The 20107-nt window shown below is 45.9% G+C and overlaps 1 protein-coding gene across 2 annotated transcripts; it reads left to right on the forward strand.

Moving 5' to 3' along the window:
* The first annotated feature begins 3467 nt into the window (after positions 1-3467).
* On the forward strand, positions 3468-12413 carry Paqr9 (progestin and adipoQ receptor family member 9). 2 transcript variants are annotated; one of them, XR_005874817.1, is made up of 3 exons: positions 3468-5439; positions 5545-5728; positions 12024-12413. XR_005874817.1 is itself a non-coding variant. In XM_040739994.1 (2 exons), exons 1-2 carry the CDS (start codon positions 4322-4324, stop codon positions 5636-5638), a joined length of 1212 nt encoding a protein of 403 aa, XP_040595928.1. In that variant the 5' UTR covers positions 3468-4321; the 3' UTR covers positions 5639-6366. The 2 variants fall into 2 exon arrangements, 1 of the variants encoding a protein (XP_040595928.1); XM_040739994.1 differs by lacking the exon at positions 12024-12413 and having other exon boundaries at positions 5545-6366.
* The last annotated feature ends 7694 nt before the right edge of the window (positions 12414-20107 follow it).

Consider the following 20107-nt stretch of genomic DNA (forward strand, 5'->3'; position numbering starts at 1 on the left):
ATAGCCAAGGCTACACAGAGAAATCCTATTTCAAAACAAACACACACAAGAATTAGAGAACCCCTATTGTCAGTAGTTAAGGAAAACTTGCCTTGCTGCTGTTTGACACTGAAAACATGTTTAAACTTTGCTATTTAATTAGTTCCTCTTTATATGGCTCTACCAGGCAGCAAGGACAGCTGTCTGGGACTCTACACAAGAGAATGCTCATGAATGCTACTTTCCTTCGGTAGCACAACCTGTTTCTTCTTGTTTGGATAGTTTGAAAGGTACTTCTTGGGATTTGTATGCATTTTCATATGTGTGTATCCTGTTGCTTGCTCACAGTCACTCAGCCCGAGACATCAGTTGGTTTTGTGCCTTATGTGCGGCCAGGGATATGGAAGGAGAGGAGCAGTGGTCGTAAGACTTTCTGGAAGAAACGAATGTCACAAAACATTTTGTTTTTACTTTACAAAATACTAACTTTGTAAAAGAACTCTACATTTCATTGGAGTCAATTCTATCACATTGGGAGCAGGGGTTGAGACAGGGTGTTTCTCTCTGTAGCCCTGGCTGTTCTAGAACTCACTCTGTAGACCAGACTGGCCTCAAACTCAGAGTGCTGGGATTAAAAGTGGGCACCCTCATGCCAGGCCAATTCCATCAGCCTTAATCAGAAAGATATATACCGTGCACCTACATGCACAGTCATTTACAATCATCCCATTATTTTGCTTACAGTGTTTTTAACCTGCAGAATAATGTTCCACTGTGACATTTTCATAAATGTGTACCATGTGTTTTGCCCATATTCACCCCAACTCCTCTTGGTATCACCTTCCCCTCTCCTCCCTCGCTGGTCCCCTTCTTCTCCCAGCCAGTCCACCTGCCCTGATGGCATTTGTATTTACATCTATAAAAATCTAGCTCTGGCTGGGCGCGGTAGCTCTCCCCTTTAATCCTAGCGCTCAGAGGCAGACACAGAGACAGGTAAGATTTCAAGGCTAGTCTCGTCTACATAGCTAGCTCAAGGCCAGACACATAATGAGAGCCTGTTTCAAAAACAAAAACAAAACAAAAAATCAAATTTAGTTTTGCATGTGAAATAAAAGTGAAATTTCTCCCAATTATTTAAGTGAGCTGCTTATGCAACCAAGGGGTTGCAAATGTGAGAATTATAATCTGATTAACACCTTTCCCAGGCCACGGCTTAGGTTGTTTGTGAGGAAACAACGGAAATATGGATAATTTATTTTCCTGATTTGCCTGGGGTTCAGATTTGGCCTTCCTCTACCTGGATTAAATTCATGACTCTTAATCAGTTAACATGAGTCCCTGTTGTGGAATCTCCACACTGTGTGGAGATGTATTTGTTTCAACTGGTGTAGTGAAAAGCTGAATGGCCAATAGTTAGGCAGGAGGTATAGGCGGGACTTGGGGGGGGGAAGAGGAGGAGCTAATCGAAGTGCAGACAGACAACATGACTAGGAATGAGTTGGATACACAGAATGGGAAAGGAAAAAACCACGGGGCAAAACGTAGTTTGTAACCAGTCTTTCGCTGTCCCACCAACCAGCTTCCAAATAACAACACAGAGACTTATGAAAACTCAGCCTTAGCTTAGGCTTGTCCCACTAGGTCTTATAACTTAAATTAACTCATTTAATCTACATTTTGCCTTGTGGCTTTTTACCTCTCTTTCCTATTCTGTGTGTCCAACTTATTCTGCATCTCGTTGGTATCTCCCTGTGCCTCGATTCTCTCCTCCTCTTCCCTTCTCTCCCTAGAAATCCCACCTGTACCTCCTGCCTAACTGTTGGCCATTCAGCTTGTTTGTTTATTTCAGGTTTTTGTTGTTGTTGTTGTTGTTTGGTTTTTAGTTTTTGGTCTTGTGAGACAGGGTTTCTCTGTGTAACTTTGGAGCCGGTCCTGGAACTGGCTTTTGTAGACCAGGCTGGCCTCAAACTCACAAAGATCCGCCTGTTTTTGCCTCGGAGTGCTGGGATTAAAGGCGTGCACCACCATAACCTGCCATTCAGCTTTTTATTCCACCAATCACAGCAAATACATCTTCACACAGTGTACAAATGTCCCACAACAGTCCCTTTCTATGTGTTAAAGGAAAACAGAACTCATTTTTTTAAAAAATGAAAAGAACTAAAAGAGGAAAAGAAATAAAGAAAAATACCATTTAAATAACTTCAACAAAAACTAATTCATTGCAAACCCACTAACCAGAAATGTGTGACAGGTCAGAAAGATACGCGACCAATGTGTACCTTTGGCCAAGTTGTGTAAGCATTTGCTAAATCAATGAGTGGAAACTATTTCAGAGAAAAAAATTGACACTTCCAAAAAAGACTTGAGTAATTCTAAACATTTGCAATATGAAATGACAGTTTAATTATAAATAACTCATCCATAACTTAGACGGTGTTGTGCCTCCACGAAAATCTTTAACATCCTTACAGAATTTGTTTTAACGATGAAGGTAGCCTTTCCATTTTAAAATGAACATGAAATACATTTTAAAAAGAAAATGAAAAACCTTTTCCTAAGTGGGATGGTTCTTCCTACCAGCCAGCTTTCTGACTGAAGGAGGTTATTGGGTGTTCTAGATTCCTACATGAAATCTAAAAGTAGCCTGTGTGGGTTCAGATTCATCACCTGGGCATGCTCATTATGGACACGGTGCCTTCATTTCCTTACCTGCAAAACGGGGTAAGGAGTATCTAAGATATTTTAAAACTGTAAAACACCTACTGCCTAACTCTTTAAAATTTTAGATGTTATAGATACCAAGGTAAAAAGACACTGGCCAGAGAAAGCCATACCTCAGGGTGTCACTGGGAGATGGGACACGGTGAACATTTTAAATGTCACAGGGAAACCTCATCTTGGAAGCCTAAGGTATGTTATTTCTACACCTCTGTCCATCACAAATCTTTGAACTCTTCAGGTCTCTGTTTCTTCGAGGCTCTTACTGAAGAAACCCAAACTAGCCTGCCAGGCACTCCTGGTTAATTATGCATAGGTTTATCCAAGCCATTGCCTCTTTGTCTCTAGGAAAGGTCTCAACCCTCTTTTCAAGTTCCTTCTAGAAGGCGCCTATAGTCTTCCCTCGTCCACGCCCTCCCGAGACTCCCGAACAGCTCTGCTTGGGAATCCCTTTTTAATGAATTCCTCTGCTCCTTAGAGGCTTCCTGGACGCCCCATATCATCGTCTCATAATTGTTCTTCAAAATCCGTTGTTGAGCAGCGCCCCTGAGCTCATCTGATTCCTAGTTAAAGACACAAAGCGGTGATCTGGAGCTCCCATGTTGGTGAGCTGAGCTGGTGACTAGGTTGGGGACTGCCCCTTTGGACACCACAAAGAGAGAGCGAGGGGAGGATAGTGACGCGCCCGAATAGGTCCGCTAGAGCGGAGAGAAACTAAGGCTTACGGCGGATTGAGTAGAGGGCAACACTCGCGCACGCGCGCGAACACACACAGCCACACTCGCACACATAAACACACACTCACACACGGGTGAGAGCCGGGCAGAGAGGCAGCACCAGGTGTCTGACAACCGCATGGCTCGGATCAGGACGCCGTCTCTAAGCGGGTATCGTCGCAGTGCCGTCCCTGCCCCCGCGGCAGGTTACAGTTCGAGCATCCCTCCGCCCCGCCCGGCTCCCCACCCCCCGCGAACTCGGGTCCCCAGTGTCCTCTAGAACGCCGGCGTGGCTGTCGCGCTTCGAATCCCCTGGTCCACTCTCGCCCTGGTCGCCGGCGGACGCGTCTCTGGCCAGCCTCCGGCCCCGCATCAATCATTAACGCGGCGGCCCCAGCGGCTGCAGCCCCAGGAGTGAGTGTGTGTGTGTGTGTGTGGGGGGGTGTTGGTAGAGGACGCGAGACAGGGGACACCTCCATCCCTCGCCGCGGCGCAGACACCCTAACCCCGGGGGCCCCCGCCCTGCGCGGCGCCGCCCTCCCCCGCCAGCGCCTCGCGCACATCCCGCCTCCCGCCGCCCGCCCCGCGCGCACGATGCCCAGTCACCGCCGCGCCGCTGCCGCCGCCGCCGCCACCGCCACCGCAGTCAGCCGCGCCACCGCCTCCACCACCGCAGCGCGGCCGGCCGCGCGCTGACGGACGCGAGCGTGGCGAGGACGCCGCCGGGAAGCCGAGCGCCCCTGCCTCCCGGTGTCCTGAGCTCCCGGAGCAGCCGGCTTCCAAGCCGAGGCCGCGTCGCCAACCTGCGGCCGCGGTCCCGCGCGCGCGCGCGCGCGCACAAAGGCTCCGACGGCGACCGGCACCCGCGGTCGCCTTGCGCGCGTCCTAGCTCAGCCCGGGGCACCATGCCGCGGCGCCTGCAGCAGCGGGGCGCGGGCGCCAAGGGACCACCGGCCCCGGCCTCCGGGCGCTCGCCCCCCGCCCCCGCCCCCCGGAGCCCGCCGGCCACCGCCGCCAAGCCGCTGCTGCGCTGGGACGAGGTGCCCGACGACTTCGTGGAGTGCTTCATCCTGTCCGGCTACCGGCGGCTGCCGTGCACCGCGCAGGAGTGCCTGGCCTCGGTGCTGAAGCCCACCAACGAGACGCTCAACTTCTGGACGCACTTCATCCCGCTGCTGCTGTTCCTCAGCAAGTTCTGTCGCCTGTTCTTCCTGGGCGGCAGCGACGTGCCCTTCCACCACCCGTGGCTGCTGCCGCTGTGGTGCTATGCGTCGGGAGTGCTGCTGACCTTCGCCATGAGCTGCACGGCGCACGTGTTCAGCTGTCTGTCGCTGCGCCTGCGCGCCACCTTCTTCTACCTGGACTACGCTTCCATCAGCTACTACGGCTTTGGCAGCACCGTGGCCTACTACTACTACCTGCTGCCCAGCCTGAGTCTGCTGGACGCCGGGGTCATGACGCCGTACGTGCAGCAGCGCCTGGGCTGGCACGTGGACTGCACCCGGCTCATCGCGGCCTACCGAGCGCTCGTGCTGCCCGTGGCCTTCGTGCTGGCCGTGGCCTGCACCGTGGCCTGCTGCAAGAGCCGCACTGACTGGTGCTCCTACCCCTTCGCCCTGCGCACCTTCGTCTTCGTCATGCCGCTCAGCATGGCCTGCCCCATTATGCTGGAGAGCTGGCTCTTCGACCTGCGAGGCGAAAACCCCACGCTCTTCGTGCACTTCTACCGTCGCTACTTCTGGCTGGTGGTGGCCGCCTTCTTCAACGTCAGCAAGATCCCTGAGCGCATCCAACCGGGTCTCTTCGACATCATCGGCCACAGCCACCAGCTCTTCCACATCTTCACCTTCCTCAGCATCTACGACCAGGTGTACTACGTGGAAGAGGGCCTGCGCCAGTTCCTCCAGGCGTCCCCTGCCGCGCCCACCTTCTCCGGCACGGTGGGCTACATGCTGCTGCTGGTGGTTTGCCTGGGGCTCGTCATCAGGAAGTTCCTGAACAGCTCCGAGTTCTGCAGTAAAAAGTGAGCCTCCACCCAGGAGGCTATGGTTTGCCCGCCTGTTTGCGTGGCATTTCTGTTGTTATTGTTGGTTTGTTTTCAAGTTTTGTTGTTTTCCTTCTTTGCTAGAGGAGGATGCTGCAGACCACAAGAGAAAGAGAAAGGTCTGCTGCTAGTTGGGGATCCCAGTCTACTGGCCTTTGGAAGAGGGAGATGGGCGTGATGCAGAAGGAAGAGGGCCTCTGGAAAGAAAAAATTAAGTGTTGCCCGTGATATCCAGGGATTTTTGCAAAGACAACGAAGAAAATCACAGGTAGAACCCCCAACAGTTGGCTTTTCTAACAGTCTTGTGTCCCTTAGTGAAGTCAGGTATGCAGTAAAGAGGATAAACCTAAACCCCTGACTGCCTCCACTGCAGTCTAGAAATGCTCGGATTTGTTAAAAGAATGGACCTTTCTTTGTTGGGAAATGGGCACAAAGACACAAACCCAGGGCTTAACCCGCTAGACAATGCATGGAATGTGAACACAAGTTAATTATTTTAAAAATGTTTCTCAGATGTTATTTAAATGATAATATATACAATGATTTTTTCATTATTTATCAAAGCCCGTGAGATGCACTGAGTTTTCTTTGTAACATAGCTCTGATTTGGCAGCCTTCTGCATTGCACACGTGAACTGGACATTAGGACAAGCTGCTTGAGAGTTCTCGACTACATTTTTAAACAGTGTTTTCTGAAGGCCTATGAGTGTCGTGATAAAGTGGAATGACTTCTTAGGGACCCTGATTAGACTATTGGTGAGGTTCCAGTGGTTTGTATAGGTCTCCAATTCCTACTTACTTTAATGTATTCCACAAAACCCATCTGGGTTTTTATTTTTGTTTTATAAATCAGACTCTTTCTACTTATTTAAGTTGCCACTAAAATAAATGTGCCTTTTGAAGCAATGCCCAAATGACTGGTCCTCAATACACCATTTCTTGTATTGGGAAAATAGCGTATTCTTTGCCTACTTTTCTGCAAATTGTGAATGAACAGAAGGGAAGGAAGATGGGCTTGGTTTTAGGTTTATAGTGGGACCAGAAATAGCTTAGAGGTAAAGTATACGGCTTGTGCAAGAGTCAGCCCTCTAATGTGGCTAAGGTTCCTAGTGCCACCACAAGGGGCGGGAGAGGGGACATCGATGCATGGATCCTTGCTCAAAGTTTAAAAGGCAATCAGGAATATGTGAGGCAGTTCTTTTATGGGAATTAGGAGCATATTACTTATTACTGAAATTTTTGAGTTAAGACTACAGTTGTCCAGTTAAACACCAAAGCCTCAATTGAATCCAGACTGTGGAAATGATTGGCAATCACCTGGAAAAGCAAATGCCCCCATATTCTTTCAATGACCCTATTGACCAGTGTTGTTAGACATTTCTTATGTTAACCTGTCATTAAAATGGCAACGCTTCATCACAAACCATCGAGGCAGTGTATTTAAATATGCCTCACACTTCTTGGTAAGGCCTTCTGGCTAAGAGCCAACCACATTGGTGAATGGGGAGTCCTGGCTTCAAGGTGTAATTTAAGGCAAGCACATAGGTTTCATGAACAGTTACCTCAGTACTGGGAGGATGGTGCTCCTCAAAAGACAGCTGTTTTGTTTATGCTCGTAATTGCTACTGTATTTGTAAACAGAGAATCTTAGCACAATTCCCTGGAGGAACCAATGCCCCGTGTGTGTTCACTTGCACACAGAAGTTAAATCCCTGTGTGCACTGAATTTAGGGCTTCTTAGTGGGATTTTAAACACACTTTGCACAATCCTGATGAATGCCAGTGTCTCATTCTTTGATGCGTGCTCCCCGCAGGTACTGGTCCCCAGCCACACTTAATTCATCGAGCATGTTCAAGGGTAACTGTGGAGATCAGGGTACAGCCACCCCACCTACTCACTCACATGCCACTGTTGCCTCTTGTAGCGTCTCAAAGAATGTCCACTCATAACCTAGAGAAACAGGTTAAGGGTGTTTCGTCGGGTTTGTTGTTGTTTTGTTTTTGTCTAATGGGACCCCCCCCACACACACACACTTTTAAAAGAACTTTCGAGACACATCTGAAAGAACCTGTGCCTGTGAGGACAGAAACTTAAAACCCAGAACTTGTCATTTTAGGCTTTGGTTGCAGAGCTTCCAGGTCTCCTCTTGCTGTGTGTCTTTGTCTTTAAGCAGAGGCCGCTTGAGGATAAAAATCACATCCGTATCATTTTCAAGTGATTATGATGCATGAGCCAATGAGATGACCTGCTTTCCCAGGAGAGGTCTCCCCACCCCGTATGATCCAGGGAGAAGGAGGGTTCACCTCCCCTCTCCTCCTGGCATTTCCTTTCTTCAGGTTCCTGTCCCCCTCTTTATGTGCCACCAGCATTGGCAATGGGACCCTCTAAGTGAAAACAGGTACCACATACACTATTCAAGATCAGGTATGGCTTAACTACCTGTTACTGGCTGATTTAACATTATTTCTGATAATATGATGCAGATAATGCCATTTTAGAGCAAACATTTACTCAGTCTCCATTTGCATGGAGCTAACCAGGCTTATTACATATCTCAGGAGTAATGTAGCCATCAGAATGGAACTGTTTAAGAAATACTTTCCCATGATCTCCATTTTGTCACATCCACTAAATTCCATTTTGTTTTATTGCACTTAACAGTTCAAAATATATGACAAATCATAAATCACAATCGGCTCCATTATCTTCATATAATCTATTTGGTTGTAAAATTTTGAAGCATCATATGAAATCTATTTTATTTTCACTTGTTATTTATAACCTGGCGGCATCCTAGGAGCAGCCCCTTGGAGTTGTGCCTGGGAAATGACTGTCTGACCCTGTGCCTGTTGCTCCGTGGTTGATCCCGAGGCTGGCTGGCTAAGGTTTAGTTGGTTAGGGGAAGATCCTTTCTTCCTACCCCTCTTGCCACTCAGGTGAAGAAGGTGACCTTCCCAGAGAGAGGAAGTACAACTGCTCCATGTCACACTGGCTTGTAAAAATAAACATGATCTTTTTCCAGTAGCCATACACGTTCCATAAATAACCCAGGGAGAAAGTATGGGGCTACGTAACTGTCCAGAATGGCCTTCATCTGCGTCCATTCATAAAGCCTGCCTATAACTGCTTGCAGTCAGAAAACCACTTAGCCTAATGTTTCCTGCTACTTTAGGTATGGCAACCGTTGCTAAGAATGTAAAATCGGTAAATGTTTTTGATTTGGTAATGAATCTGAGGGCTAATACCCAGGACTGTTTATCTTCAACTCCCCCAGTGAGTTAATCTGCATGGAGCTGTGGTAGGCAGGTATGGCAGGAGTTACTTTTCAAGGGTTTCACCTTTGGCTGAAGGCAACAGAATTCAGTCTTCAGACTGATGTCAGAAGGTGCTCAGTCATGTCTGTTAGTCTGCAGGACTGTGTTATGTGATCAGACATACAGATGCTAACTGGATATATGGTATATAGTCTTGGATAAATATATCCCTTTAATTGAATATTTAATTTTGGAATAGAACAAAAGAAGAGATGGCTACCTTTAAAATTAGATTATAAAATCTGAAAATGTTACCAGCCACTGGAACGGTTTTCCTCATCTTATTCTTCATCTGTTAGGTTTGCCATTGCTGACTCTGTTAGGGTCCTTTGACTGACGTCCATCTGGTCTTCTTCTAATCTCCTTAGTGATTATCGAACATCTTCTGAATGTAAGACATTAAGCAAGGATCCATGCATCTGCCCATATTATTACAAACATTACCAGAGTTAGAAGTTTGGGTCTTTTCTCCCATTGATATAAGATCAGTATGCCAGAATCCAATTTTAATCAACACAGTAATTTATCTGCAGCTTTTTACTTTTTTCTCTGTTCCTTAGCCTAAAGTTTTAAAAAAAAACCTTGAAAACTTTAATTTACAATTCAGGTATAAGAAGAATATGTCTATGAACAGAATTTAAAGTTTACCGTCACAATAACGACACTGCTAATGATGAGCTACCGGAAGGCTTAGAGCATCGGCCTTTCTGAAGAGGGTTCCATTCAAGGTGCCTAACATGAGGTGTAATTGAGTGACTTTCCCAGATAGTGTGGGGAAGTCAAAGCAAGACTCTTCACAGGTGTTCAAATGCTTAAGTCTCCAGAAAGTTCCTAGCCTTTTCTTTCCTTCTTCTAAAATCCTTAAGTTGTAACTTTTCAGAGGGTATCATAAAAAAGAAATCATTTGTCAAAAGAGGGGCTCACACACACACACACACACACACACACGCGCGCGCATGCATGCAGCATGCGTGCGCACGCACGGTTGGCAGAAGGTGTAGGAAAGACAAATGGGGTTGGATTCGAGCAGTCAGCACAGGGCAGCTGTTCAGCTATGGACAGGGTTACCTGGTTTTAAATGTTGTCCCCGTGTGGACTCGGAGGGTGTCAGTGCTTAAGCAGGTGACAAGGGATCCAATTTGGCATCCTAACAATATCCTGTAGCTTTTGACTAGAGCACTGAGCGTCATGGGATGTTTTGAGTGGTCCGTTTATCCCACGGCTTAATTTGTTTCCATAAAATTAGGGCATGGGTCAAAAAGGCATTAGGGGCTAATTGTGAATCACATTTTGAGTCATTTTCTTGAAGGGTTGCCAGGATTGGTTGGCATGTATTGCCAGACGAAAGCAAACGAGCCTTGACACCCTGAGGAAGGAAGCCTGGAAGGCTGGAAACGGGCATACAGGATATTCCTTTATGAGGGACCACAAGCCTTCCTATTGAACTTTGGGGTCTTTGATATTGCCAATAATTTTTTTAAATTACAAAATGATTATCCGTCCTTCTTAGTAATCAAGAAAATGTAACATAAATTTCTGTTGTCATTTCCCAAAGAACATATATATAGTATTGCTTTTCTGGTTTGTGAATTTCTCACTAATTTGTAGGCTTTTTTTTTTTTTGGATTGTTTTGTTTTGTGCTAGCGTCTTACAGTCTGTGAGCAAGCTGCAGAACTGGATAGTTCAGTTATAGGTCAGAGCCCAAAATGCCCATTTAGCTAGTGATGGTGGCAGGGTGTGACTTTGGAAAGCTCCGAACACACACCTGTATGCAGTTCCGACTCGGTGCAGACCAATGGCCGCCCCTTTCAGGTTTTGGAAATAACCTGCCCCCTACCTAATGTAACATGGAAGCTTAATGCTTTTTGTCCTGAACGTGACAGTTCTCAAGGTCATGTCTTGAGTGTGCAAATTTATTCTCGAATGTGTAAGAGTGGCAGGTCACCTTCCCCACGCCTTACAGCTCCACCCAAAATATGCAATAAGTACTTGCACTCGAGGCCGAGTTGGGAGGAGCCCTGAGATGGTTCTTTAGCCATAAAGACCCTGTGTCTCATGGGTACCAGCACACCGAGATAGGACACCGTGCTAATATGCCGTTTCTGGGTGACGCGTCGGGACACGCTTCTTTCCCTTCTTTTGGGCCCATCTCTATTTAGAAAGTACACTCTTTTTTAACTTGCTGGATGCAAAACAAGACAATTCCTGGGAAATTTTTTAGAGACGTGTTTTGATTTAATATTCCCAAGGTTTGTAATAGCAACTTGTGTGTTTAAAAACGAACAAAAAGCAGGCCTTTGCACATGGATGAGAAGGCTTTTTTCCCCAAAGCCTCATCTTTGTTTGGGCATTTAATCATTCTGAGGTCTTACCCAATGATAAAGGTCTCTTGGGCCTTTCAAACTGTAAATATTACATAGTTTTGTTTTGTTTTTTAGAAAAAGCAGATTCTAGGTGTGTAACAAAGCTAAACTTAAGCCTTTTTGTGAAATTCTGGTTAGAAACTTCACTAAATTCCCTCTCCTGAGGAGGTTCAGTAATAAAGGCCTGTCTCTGCCACATTGTTAGAAACTTCACTAAATTCCCTCTCCTGAGGAGGTTCAGTAGTAAAGGCCTGTCTCTGCCATGTTGGTTTATTTTTCTAGCATCATGGGGGAAATTATCAAACCAAGCAACTGAGTACCCAGACAATAAGGACGTTGGCACATTCCACATGGATGGAGTGTCACCATAGTGAATCATAGAGCCAGCAGGATGCTCAGCCTGGGATTTCTTCCACTTCAAACCATAAGTCCCACATATTGTTGCATAGATGGGAAAGCCTTCCACTTGCGGGGTGGTGGAGGGAGTGGTTGGGGGGAGGATTTTGTGGTGGTTTTTCCTTTTGCTTAGGCACGTGGTAGCTCTGAACTTTGATCTTCAGTTCAGTCATCCCCAACCCATTCCAGCCACACTTTGAAACTTTTACCTTCCACAAATCCAGCCTTGAAGACAACAGATTCCTAAAGGGATTCCCTGTGTATTTAGGCATTCAACCACCTGCCTTACGAGGGCATAATTTGAAGGACTGTCTGTCTTCACATTCTTCGGGGCAGAGTCAGAGTGGGTATTTAACAGACCAAATAGAAAGGTTTCATGTGTTGTTTTTAAATCTCATTTAATGATAATAGTAGATAAAGACATGAATAAAGAACAATGTAGATATAAAGAATTTTTTTCCGCTACTTGCTAAACTAATTCTTCTTAGGTCACCCTGACTCTGGTCCTTACCAAAGAGCTGACTTAGCTGGCTAGAGAGGCATTCGCAGGATGGAAGAGCTTCCAGCCTGGACTCTAAGGTGGTTTCAAGACCATGAACCATTCAAGTCCATTCTGACAGAAGAGCATTACTTCATCATAATTCCAGATTTCCAGAAAAATGAAGCGAAATCACCTCTAGAAACAGACATTCTGGTCAGTTCTGTGCATGTGACTGAACAAATTGCCTTTCATGTCTGTTGTACCATTTGCTATGACTTTGGTTTTCTGAGACATTTGTTTCCTCCTGTCTTGAATATGAAAAAAATCTGTGAAAATGATATAACTATGCATTTTTGCTGGAAAAATGTATGAAATAAAAATAAATGATTTGTAAGCACTGCATTTGTATGCATCTGTCAGTGTTCAAACCATACTAAGTGTTCCCAAACTAACAGCCAAATACATGGAAAACCTCTTGGTACTCAGAAGCCGAGGCCAGCCTGGGCTAAATAGTGAATGTCAGGCTAGCCCAAGATATCCAGCAAGTCACTGTCTCAAAAAAAAAAAAGAAAAGAAAGAAAAAAGAAAAAGAAAAGAAAGCAGCAAAGTATGTTTAATACTGATAAATATAAGGAAATATGACAATCAGAAGAATATTGTTGCCCTGAAAAATCCTTAGTATATTATTTTTACATTTGTTAACTGAAAACGGAAAATTCCTAAGGGACTTTGAAGTTATATCTCCTATGATACAAGGTCACTGATTTTAAAGGGTGTACATGGTCCATGGGTACTGGGCAGTGAACACTGTCCTTGAACTCTGATGACGTTGGGAATTCACAATATTTTTATCCCAAATTCTTCTACTAGGAAGGAAGACCCAGCTTAAGTCTTTTAGCTCTGAAGAGTTTTAGGACTAAGCCTTTAAGTTTGGTTATTAGCGACAGAACTTTTTTCCTTTCAGTGAAGCAAGGTTTATAGAAGGAACAGGGGCAATTCACAGAATACAGAGAGTTGATTGGTCAGACAAGCAGTGCTGGCAAACTGCTGCTTTCCAGGACACGCTACCCGACAAGCCAACACCAGCTGCTCTCCAGCATGGTTGTATCTAACCCATCTCAGATTCCTGGGAAAGCGTATCAGATTGGCCTATCTGAGATCACATGGTCTTTTAAAAAGGCAAAGTATGTATGTCTGTCATTTGAGCCTTTTTTAGAACCACCAGAAAGGTAGAGACAGTTTCCCACAGGAAGGCTGATGGGCAGACAAAACTTCCAGTTAGACAAAATGAACTGCTGGCCACTTCATCCACCCTCTGTGCTGTATGGTAGAGGCAAACCCAAATCCCCATGGCTGTGAAGTATGAGTCAAGGCTGCCTTAAGGGAAAGTGAGAGCGTGTGTCTGTGGCTGCCAGGCAAGCCAGTGCCCTACTACTCTGGGGTCCCTATTGAAGGATGGGAAGAAGGGCAGATGGAAGGAAAGAAGAAAAGGGAGGGGGAGGGAGAGAGGAAAGGAAGGAGGGAGGGAAGGAGGGAGGAAAGAAAGAAGGAATGAATGCTAACATACCAAAATAATAGTGGCCATAGTCCAGCCTCCCCCTGGCTAGCACACACCCTCCTTTCCACACAAGAGCTTTTCACAGAATACAACTACTACATAGATGCTCCAACTCTTACAGGGTCCCTTCCCAAAGACAATCCAAATCTTGACTCAGTACTTTAGCCCCCATGACCACCCGCATTCAGGTTAGGGTTCATGCACTAGGTAAGACATTTGGCCACCTCCCAGCTTCATCTAAGGTCACTTCTAAGAAGGCTGCTCCATCTGGCTGCCCCGTGTCTCCTGCCAGACACCTTCCTGGGGCTTTCAGACTCACATGCCACTTGTCCTTTACCCATTCTGTGTGGGGGAGCTGCTTCCAGGCGTCCTTGCACATTTGTTTTAAGGTCCTGCCAAAGGGATGAAATCATAGAAAACTGGATTGGTAGGAAGGGGGCAGAAGGTAATTTCCTTCTTTCCTGGCTTCTAGTTTTTTTGGGTTTTCATGTTATTGTTGTTGTTTCTTGAGACCTCTATGCTGGTTATTGTCATCAGCCATTGTCTAGCCCTTAGAGAAGAAACCAAGATAAGAATAATGCTAGCATCTACAGTGGGTCGAGAAGAGTGGGTCATAAGAAAGCTGTTTAGTCTGTGCCTGAAGTCTACACACCTTTGGACTTTCTCTTATGAGTCAATAAATTCCCTTTGTTATAGGGTTCAGTTGAGGTTGGACTAACTTGAAGCCAGAAGTTTTTGTTCATTTCAATCATGTGTGTTAGGATTGTTATCAAACTCAGGGTCACAGTCTGTATCCAAGAAGTGAAGTTTAGCCACAGGTTCTTGAGAGGTCAATTTAAACAGTAAAACATAGTGATAATCATAATAAATAATAATAATAATGATATAAGAAACAAGGTAAGTCATTCAGTGCAACCACCTTGGGAAGAGGGACAAAGAAAACCATTCCAGCCCACCTCAGCCCACTACCACATTCAGCTTCCAGGGACCCATCATTATCTGGGCCTCAGTCTCACCTTACAAGGTGACCTGACAAGCTTCTAGTATTGTGCTATCTCGTTTCTGCACAAGTTGCAGGGCCTCAGCCCACAACAGGGGCCTTTTCGCCCAGCTTGAGATGCCTAGAGAGATTCCCCTCTCTTGGGGTCCACTGTCTCAATAATCTGATGGACTAAGAGATGCAAGTGTCTCGGAAGTATTTCATCTCCACCAGGTGGGTTCACTGGATCACACAACCCCAGCCCACCTCAACTGAGCTAGTCCAACTTTATTAGGATCTGTATACTAAATCTTTGTAGAACTTCACTCAAAAATTTTAAATTACTTTATAAATTTGTTGGGTGGGAGTTGTGTCACAGCACATGTGTGGAGATCAGAGAACAACTTAAAGGAGCTCATTCTCTCCTGCCAACATGTTGCGTAAGTTTCTGAGATAGAACTGTCCCATCCTATAGGGAAGATCCTTAAACAGGAAGATAAACAACTCAAAATAGCTTCAGGAAGTCCCTGAAACTGACCAGATTCACTAGGGCCCTCCCTGTCAGAAAAAAAAAAAACGATAAAAGCTGAGATCCTCCCTCAGACTAAGTGAAGCCAAGTTGCAATGAAGACTTCTCAGACAAGCAAAGTTGTCACCCATGCTGGCATGGGCTTTGGTGATGCAGTTGTCTTTGAGTCATGTCTCTCTTTGAGTAATTTCCTCCGCTGTAAGTAACCCCTTATCCATATTCCTGTAAGTAACCCCAGTAAAACTCATTGGTTCACAAAGTTGGACTTTTGGTCTGTCACGAGTTCTCTCTCTGGGGTGAGAAGACATACGTGTTGCATCTCCCCAGGAAAAGTTTTATGACACTACACCCTGAGATTAAACTCAGGCCAACATACAAGGTTTCTATAGCTGTGATACAGCACCATGACCAAAAGCAACTTGGGAGGAAAGGATTTATTTCAGCTTAAAGCTCTCAGGTCACACTCCATCACTGAGAGAAGTCAGAGTAGGAACTGTAGGCAAATCCCTGGAGGCAGGAACTAAAGCATTGCAGTGAAGGAACCCTGCTTACTGGCTTGCTCCTCATGGCTTGCTCAGCCTGCTTTCTGGAACAACTAAGGACCACCTGTCCAGAGATGATACCACTTACACTGAGCTGGGCTATCCCACATCAATCATCAATAAAAAAAAAATACCTTACAGACTTGCCTACAGGGCAATTTGATGGAAGCATTTTCTCAATTGAGAGTCCCTCTTCCCAAATGTGTCTAGGTTTGTGTCAGGTTGACAAAAGTCAACTAGAATACCCAGTAAGCCATTTTGCTGGCCCTGCAATACTTCATTGCAAGTGTGGATTTTCTGCATCGGGACTCAGTCAGTGGTGCTCTGTGGTAGCCGCATTATTTCCTTTCTCCATCCTGTCCTCCGGTGAAAGGGTTTCAAGTCTCTAACCCCGTTACTCTTCACCTAGCCTCAGATTTCAGCTCCCACTGCTTCCCACCTGTTCAGACACCACACTGCACCCATCACGCATTGCGCTCCAGTGTGTTTTCAGCTATTTCCTCCCGACTGAATTAGTCATGAGAGCATTAAAACATAGACCACTAGTGGCTTCCATTTCCCAGTTGAGAGCATTGCCTTGCCATCAACCCCCCCCACCTCCATTTGCTCCTCTGATCATCATCCACCCCCACCTTCTTTACAGCAGCTTTTGGAAAGGTGCTGAGCGTTGTCCTTGCTGTTTTACCTCCCACTCCTCCACCCACAGTGCTCTGGATCCATTAATATTCCTCCAATCACTAACCACTTCCTCACTGACTAATAACAAATTATGTGTGTGTGTGTGTGTGTGTTGTACATAGGGAAGAGAGGCATACAGCAAATGTGTGTGTACTAGACTGTGCATGGATGTGTGGAAGCCACAGGTAAGTGTCTTCATCTATTAGTCTTCACCTGAGTTTTCAAGACAGGTTCTCTCACTGAACCTGGAGCTTGCTGTTTCAATCAGACTGGCTGACCAGGGAGCCCTGGGATCTGTGCATCTGCCTTCCTGTACTGCAGTTACAGACTCATGGCACAGTGCCCTCCTGTGCTACAGTTAAAGATGCATGCCACCGTGCCCTCCTGTGCTGCAGTTACAGATGCATTCCACAGTGCCCTCCTAGCTGCAGTTACAGACGCATGCCGCAGTGCCCTCCTGTGCTGCAGTTACAGATGCATGCCACCATGCCCGGCTTTTACTTAAGTGCTAAGAATCCAAATTCAGCTGCCCATGCTTACCCCCTGAGCTACTTCCCCAGCCAGACATCTCTGAGATCCATTTTTTCTGTTACTTTCTCCTAAGACTCTCTCAGTGACCTCTGTAACATGCTACTCTCACATGATCTCGTTTGTTGGTTTATCTTCCCCATGCCTTCATGAAGAAAGGTTCAAAGTACGAACAGAAACCGTCGACATCACTGTATTTTAAGGTCTAGGTCAGCAGCTTTCTGATTCTGCTGCCAGGCATCAGCATTTCTGCTCCACCAGGCCACTGCTGTTCTTGTTCAGGCTCTAGACTCCTTTAGTTTAGCCAGTGAGTTAGTAAGGCAGCCAATGCCAGATAATCTCTCTCTCTCTCTCTCTCTCTCTCTCTCTCTCTCTCTCTCTCTCTCTCTCTCTCTCTCTCTCTCACTCACACACACACACACCTCTTCAGTTGCCTGAGTGGGTTCTATTGTCTGAACTGAGTTCAAACTGATGTCCTGGTAAGCAGAGAAAAAGATGATTAGAAACTGTGGGCAAGCTGGGCAGGAGGGTAACTGAGGGAGGCAGAGACAGGAGGATTAGAAAGTCAAGGCAAGCCGGGCGTTGGTGGCGCACGCCTTTAATCCCAGCACTCGGGAGGCAGAGGCAGGCGGATCTCTGTGAGTTCGAGGCCAGCCTGGTCTACAGAGCGAGTGCCAGGACAGCCTCCAAAACTACACAGAGAAACCCTGTCTCGAAAAAACCCAAAAAAAAAAAAAAAAAAAAAAAAAAGAAAGTCAAGGCAAGTCTCAGCTACATAATGAATTCCATTTTTGCCTGGCCTATATGATGAGTTTGAGGCCAGTCTGGGCTTCATATGACCCTGTTATAAATGGGTGTGGGTGTGGGAGTGAACTCTGGAAACTGGGAGGTATAGCTCTGTGTTCCCCAAACCACTGACAAGAATACTGCTGGGCTTCTGGGGGGAGTTGGTTTTTGTTTTTTTAATCTTTATTTTTTTTTGGCAAAACAAAGCAGGTTTTGTACCAGACAACATCTTTGGGGAGTTTGGTTCAAAGCAAAACAAATCAAAATAATAAACATTAGGAAGATAATTACCTAGAAATCCCCACCCCCGCTTTAATGGGAATTTTGAATGAGTAAAGGAGGTACAGCATGGATACCTAGAATGGACATCAGATGAGGGGATCGTGAGATGGCTCAGTGGGTGAAGGGACCCACTGCCAAGCCTGTTATTTGAACCCCATTCCTGGCCCCACATTGTGGAAGGAGAGATCAGACTCCCACAAGTTGACCTCTGAGCTCCTCATGTGCACAGCAGCATGCGTATGTGCACACAAATGAAAGAAATCTAAAATAAATACAATAAATGACTAGGGTTTCCATAAAAAAGACAATGTATACACTGTTCATATCAATGTCATGCCCCTAGTAACCAAAAGGTCAGTAATGGTATGCCCTGGTTAGTTTTGTTGACTAAGCACAAGCTGTACTCCTTTGGCAAGAGGGAATCCCAAATGAGAAAATACCTACACCAATTGCCTCTAGGTAAGCCTGTGGGGCATTGACTTGATTGACAGTTGATGTGGGTTGGCCCGGTTCACTGTGGGCTCTGGTCCACGGCCTCTGCTTCAGTTCCTGCTTCCAGGTTCCTGCTGTAAGTTCCTGCCCTGGCTTCTTTCAGTGATGGATTGCGAAATGGAAGTGTAAGCAAAATAAACCCTCTCTTCCCCCTGTTGCTTTTGACCACAATGTCTTATCACAGCAATAGAAACCTAACTAGGACATAGAGGAAATATGTACAGTTCTAATATCGGATGAGAATTCTGAGTCTTTGCTCTTAAAAAGTTAGCCAAGGCCAGCCTGGCTTCCTGTTGGGGAGGAGCCAGAAGTGAGTTGGGGTTTTAGAAGCTGCTTGCTTTTTTCTTGTGTGGAACAAGGTGCTTGTGTCTATACGGCATCCGCTGTTTCTACTGGGAACTCCCTGAGCTTCCTGGGAAAGGGTCCCTCCCACTGAACCCCACTGAGCCCACTGAACCTTCGCTGGACTGTGTTACCAGGCCTAGGAAGGCAGGTTACCAGGGGTCTATCCTGAGCTTGCGCCTTCCTCCTCCACACACATCTTCATGTGATTCTTGAGCTAACCCACAGCCTTCCAAAAGTCTTTCCGTTTTTGTTGTTCTTTTCCCGATTTCATTTAGTGGCCCTCATCTCCTTTGAGTAAAGAACATGGACTGAGGACTTCCGGCTTCCTGGGTGTCGAGTAAGGAACTTGGAGGTTGTGACTCCAAGTAGCAAGCAAAAAGCTAACGCTTTCAAATCTATCAGATAAAACGAGGCCACAGAGCAACTGCTGCCTGGACATGGAGATGGACATGGGAGCACGGAGAACCACAGAGAACCACAGAGCCGGAAGCAGTGAAGAGTTTTGGGGTTGCCTTTGGATTTCATTCACCCCACACAGAAGACATGCCTGTTTTCCAACCAAAAAAAATCATGAGACTTACTAAAAAGAGGCGACACCCACCGTTAAAGACACAAAGCATGCTTCAGAATGAGGTTCAGATTTAGCAAGAACATTGATATCAGCAGACTCAAAATAGTTGGGCTAAGGGTTCCAGTGATGGAAACAGTCAATATTGTAGGAAGGTTCATCGTCTACACAGAGGGGGAAATGTAAAAATTCAAAGCCAGGGGTAGTGGGGCATGCCTGCCCTAAGTAAGCACTTCAGGTCATCCAGGGCAAAATAATTTGTCCCTACCTTGAAAAAAACTAAGGCTTAGGGATGTAGGTTAGGGACACAACACTTTCCTAGCATGGGGGAAGGCCCTGGCCTTATTCCTGATGCTTAAAAAACAAAAAGATTGAAGCACAAGCACACAGAGAAAACAGTATACTGAGAAGAAAATACTAGAAAATATTGAAAATGGTCGACGGTAGCAAGTCCTGTACAGTGGGGATAACGAAAGAACTAAGAAAGAATACTGACCCATCCTGCACACGACATCTGCAGCCTGCAAGGGAGGGAGCTCGGTCCCACAGAACATTCATTATTTTTTCATCACTTGCAAATGAGTTTCTTTCCTTTCTGTCTTAGAAATCCACTCTCAGTTTCTGTCCTCCATTTTTTTTTTTTTTTTGCCTTGCAAGGTAAAATAATTCCTTTTAAAAAATGGGGATTTACCCTGAGATTTGTAATGTTCAAAGCTATAGTATTAGCAAGAGAGCATGCATACTCACCTGCTCACATAATTTCCTCCGACAGCCCATCTAGGAGATGTCCAGAAGGGTGGGCAT

The sequence above is a fragment of the Mesocricetus auratus genome, unplaced genomic scaffold (assembly GCF_017639785.1).
Source record: "Mesocricetus auratus isolate SY011 unplaced genomic scaffold, BCM_Maur_2.0 Super-Scaffold_100691, whole genome shotgun sequence".
NCBI classification, from domain to species: Eukaryota; Metazoa; Chordata; class Mammalia; order Rodentia; family Cricetidae; genus Mesocricetus; species Mesocricetus auratus.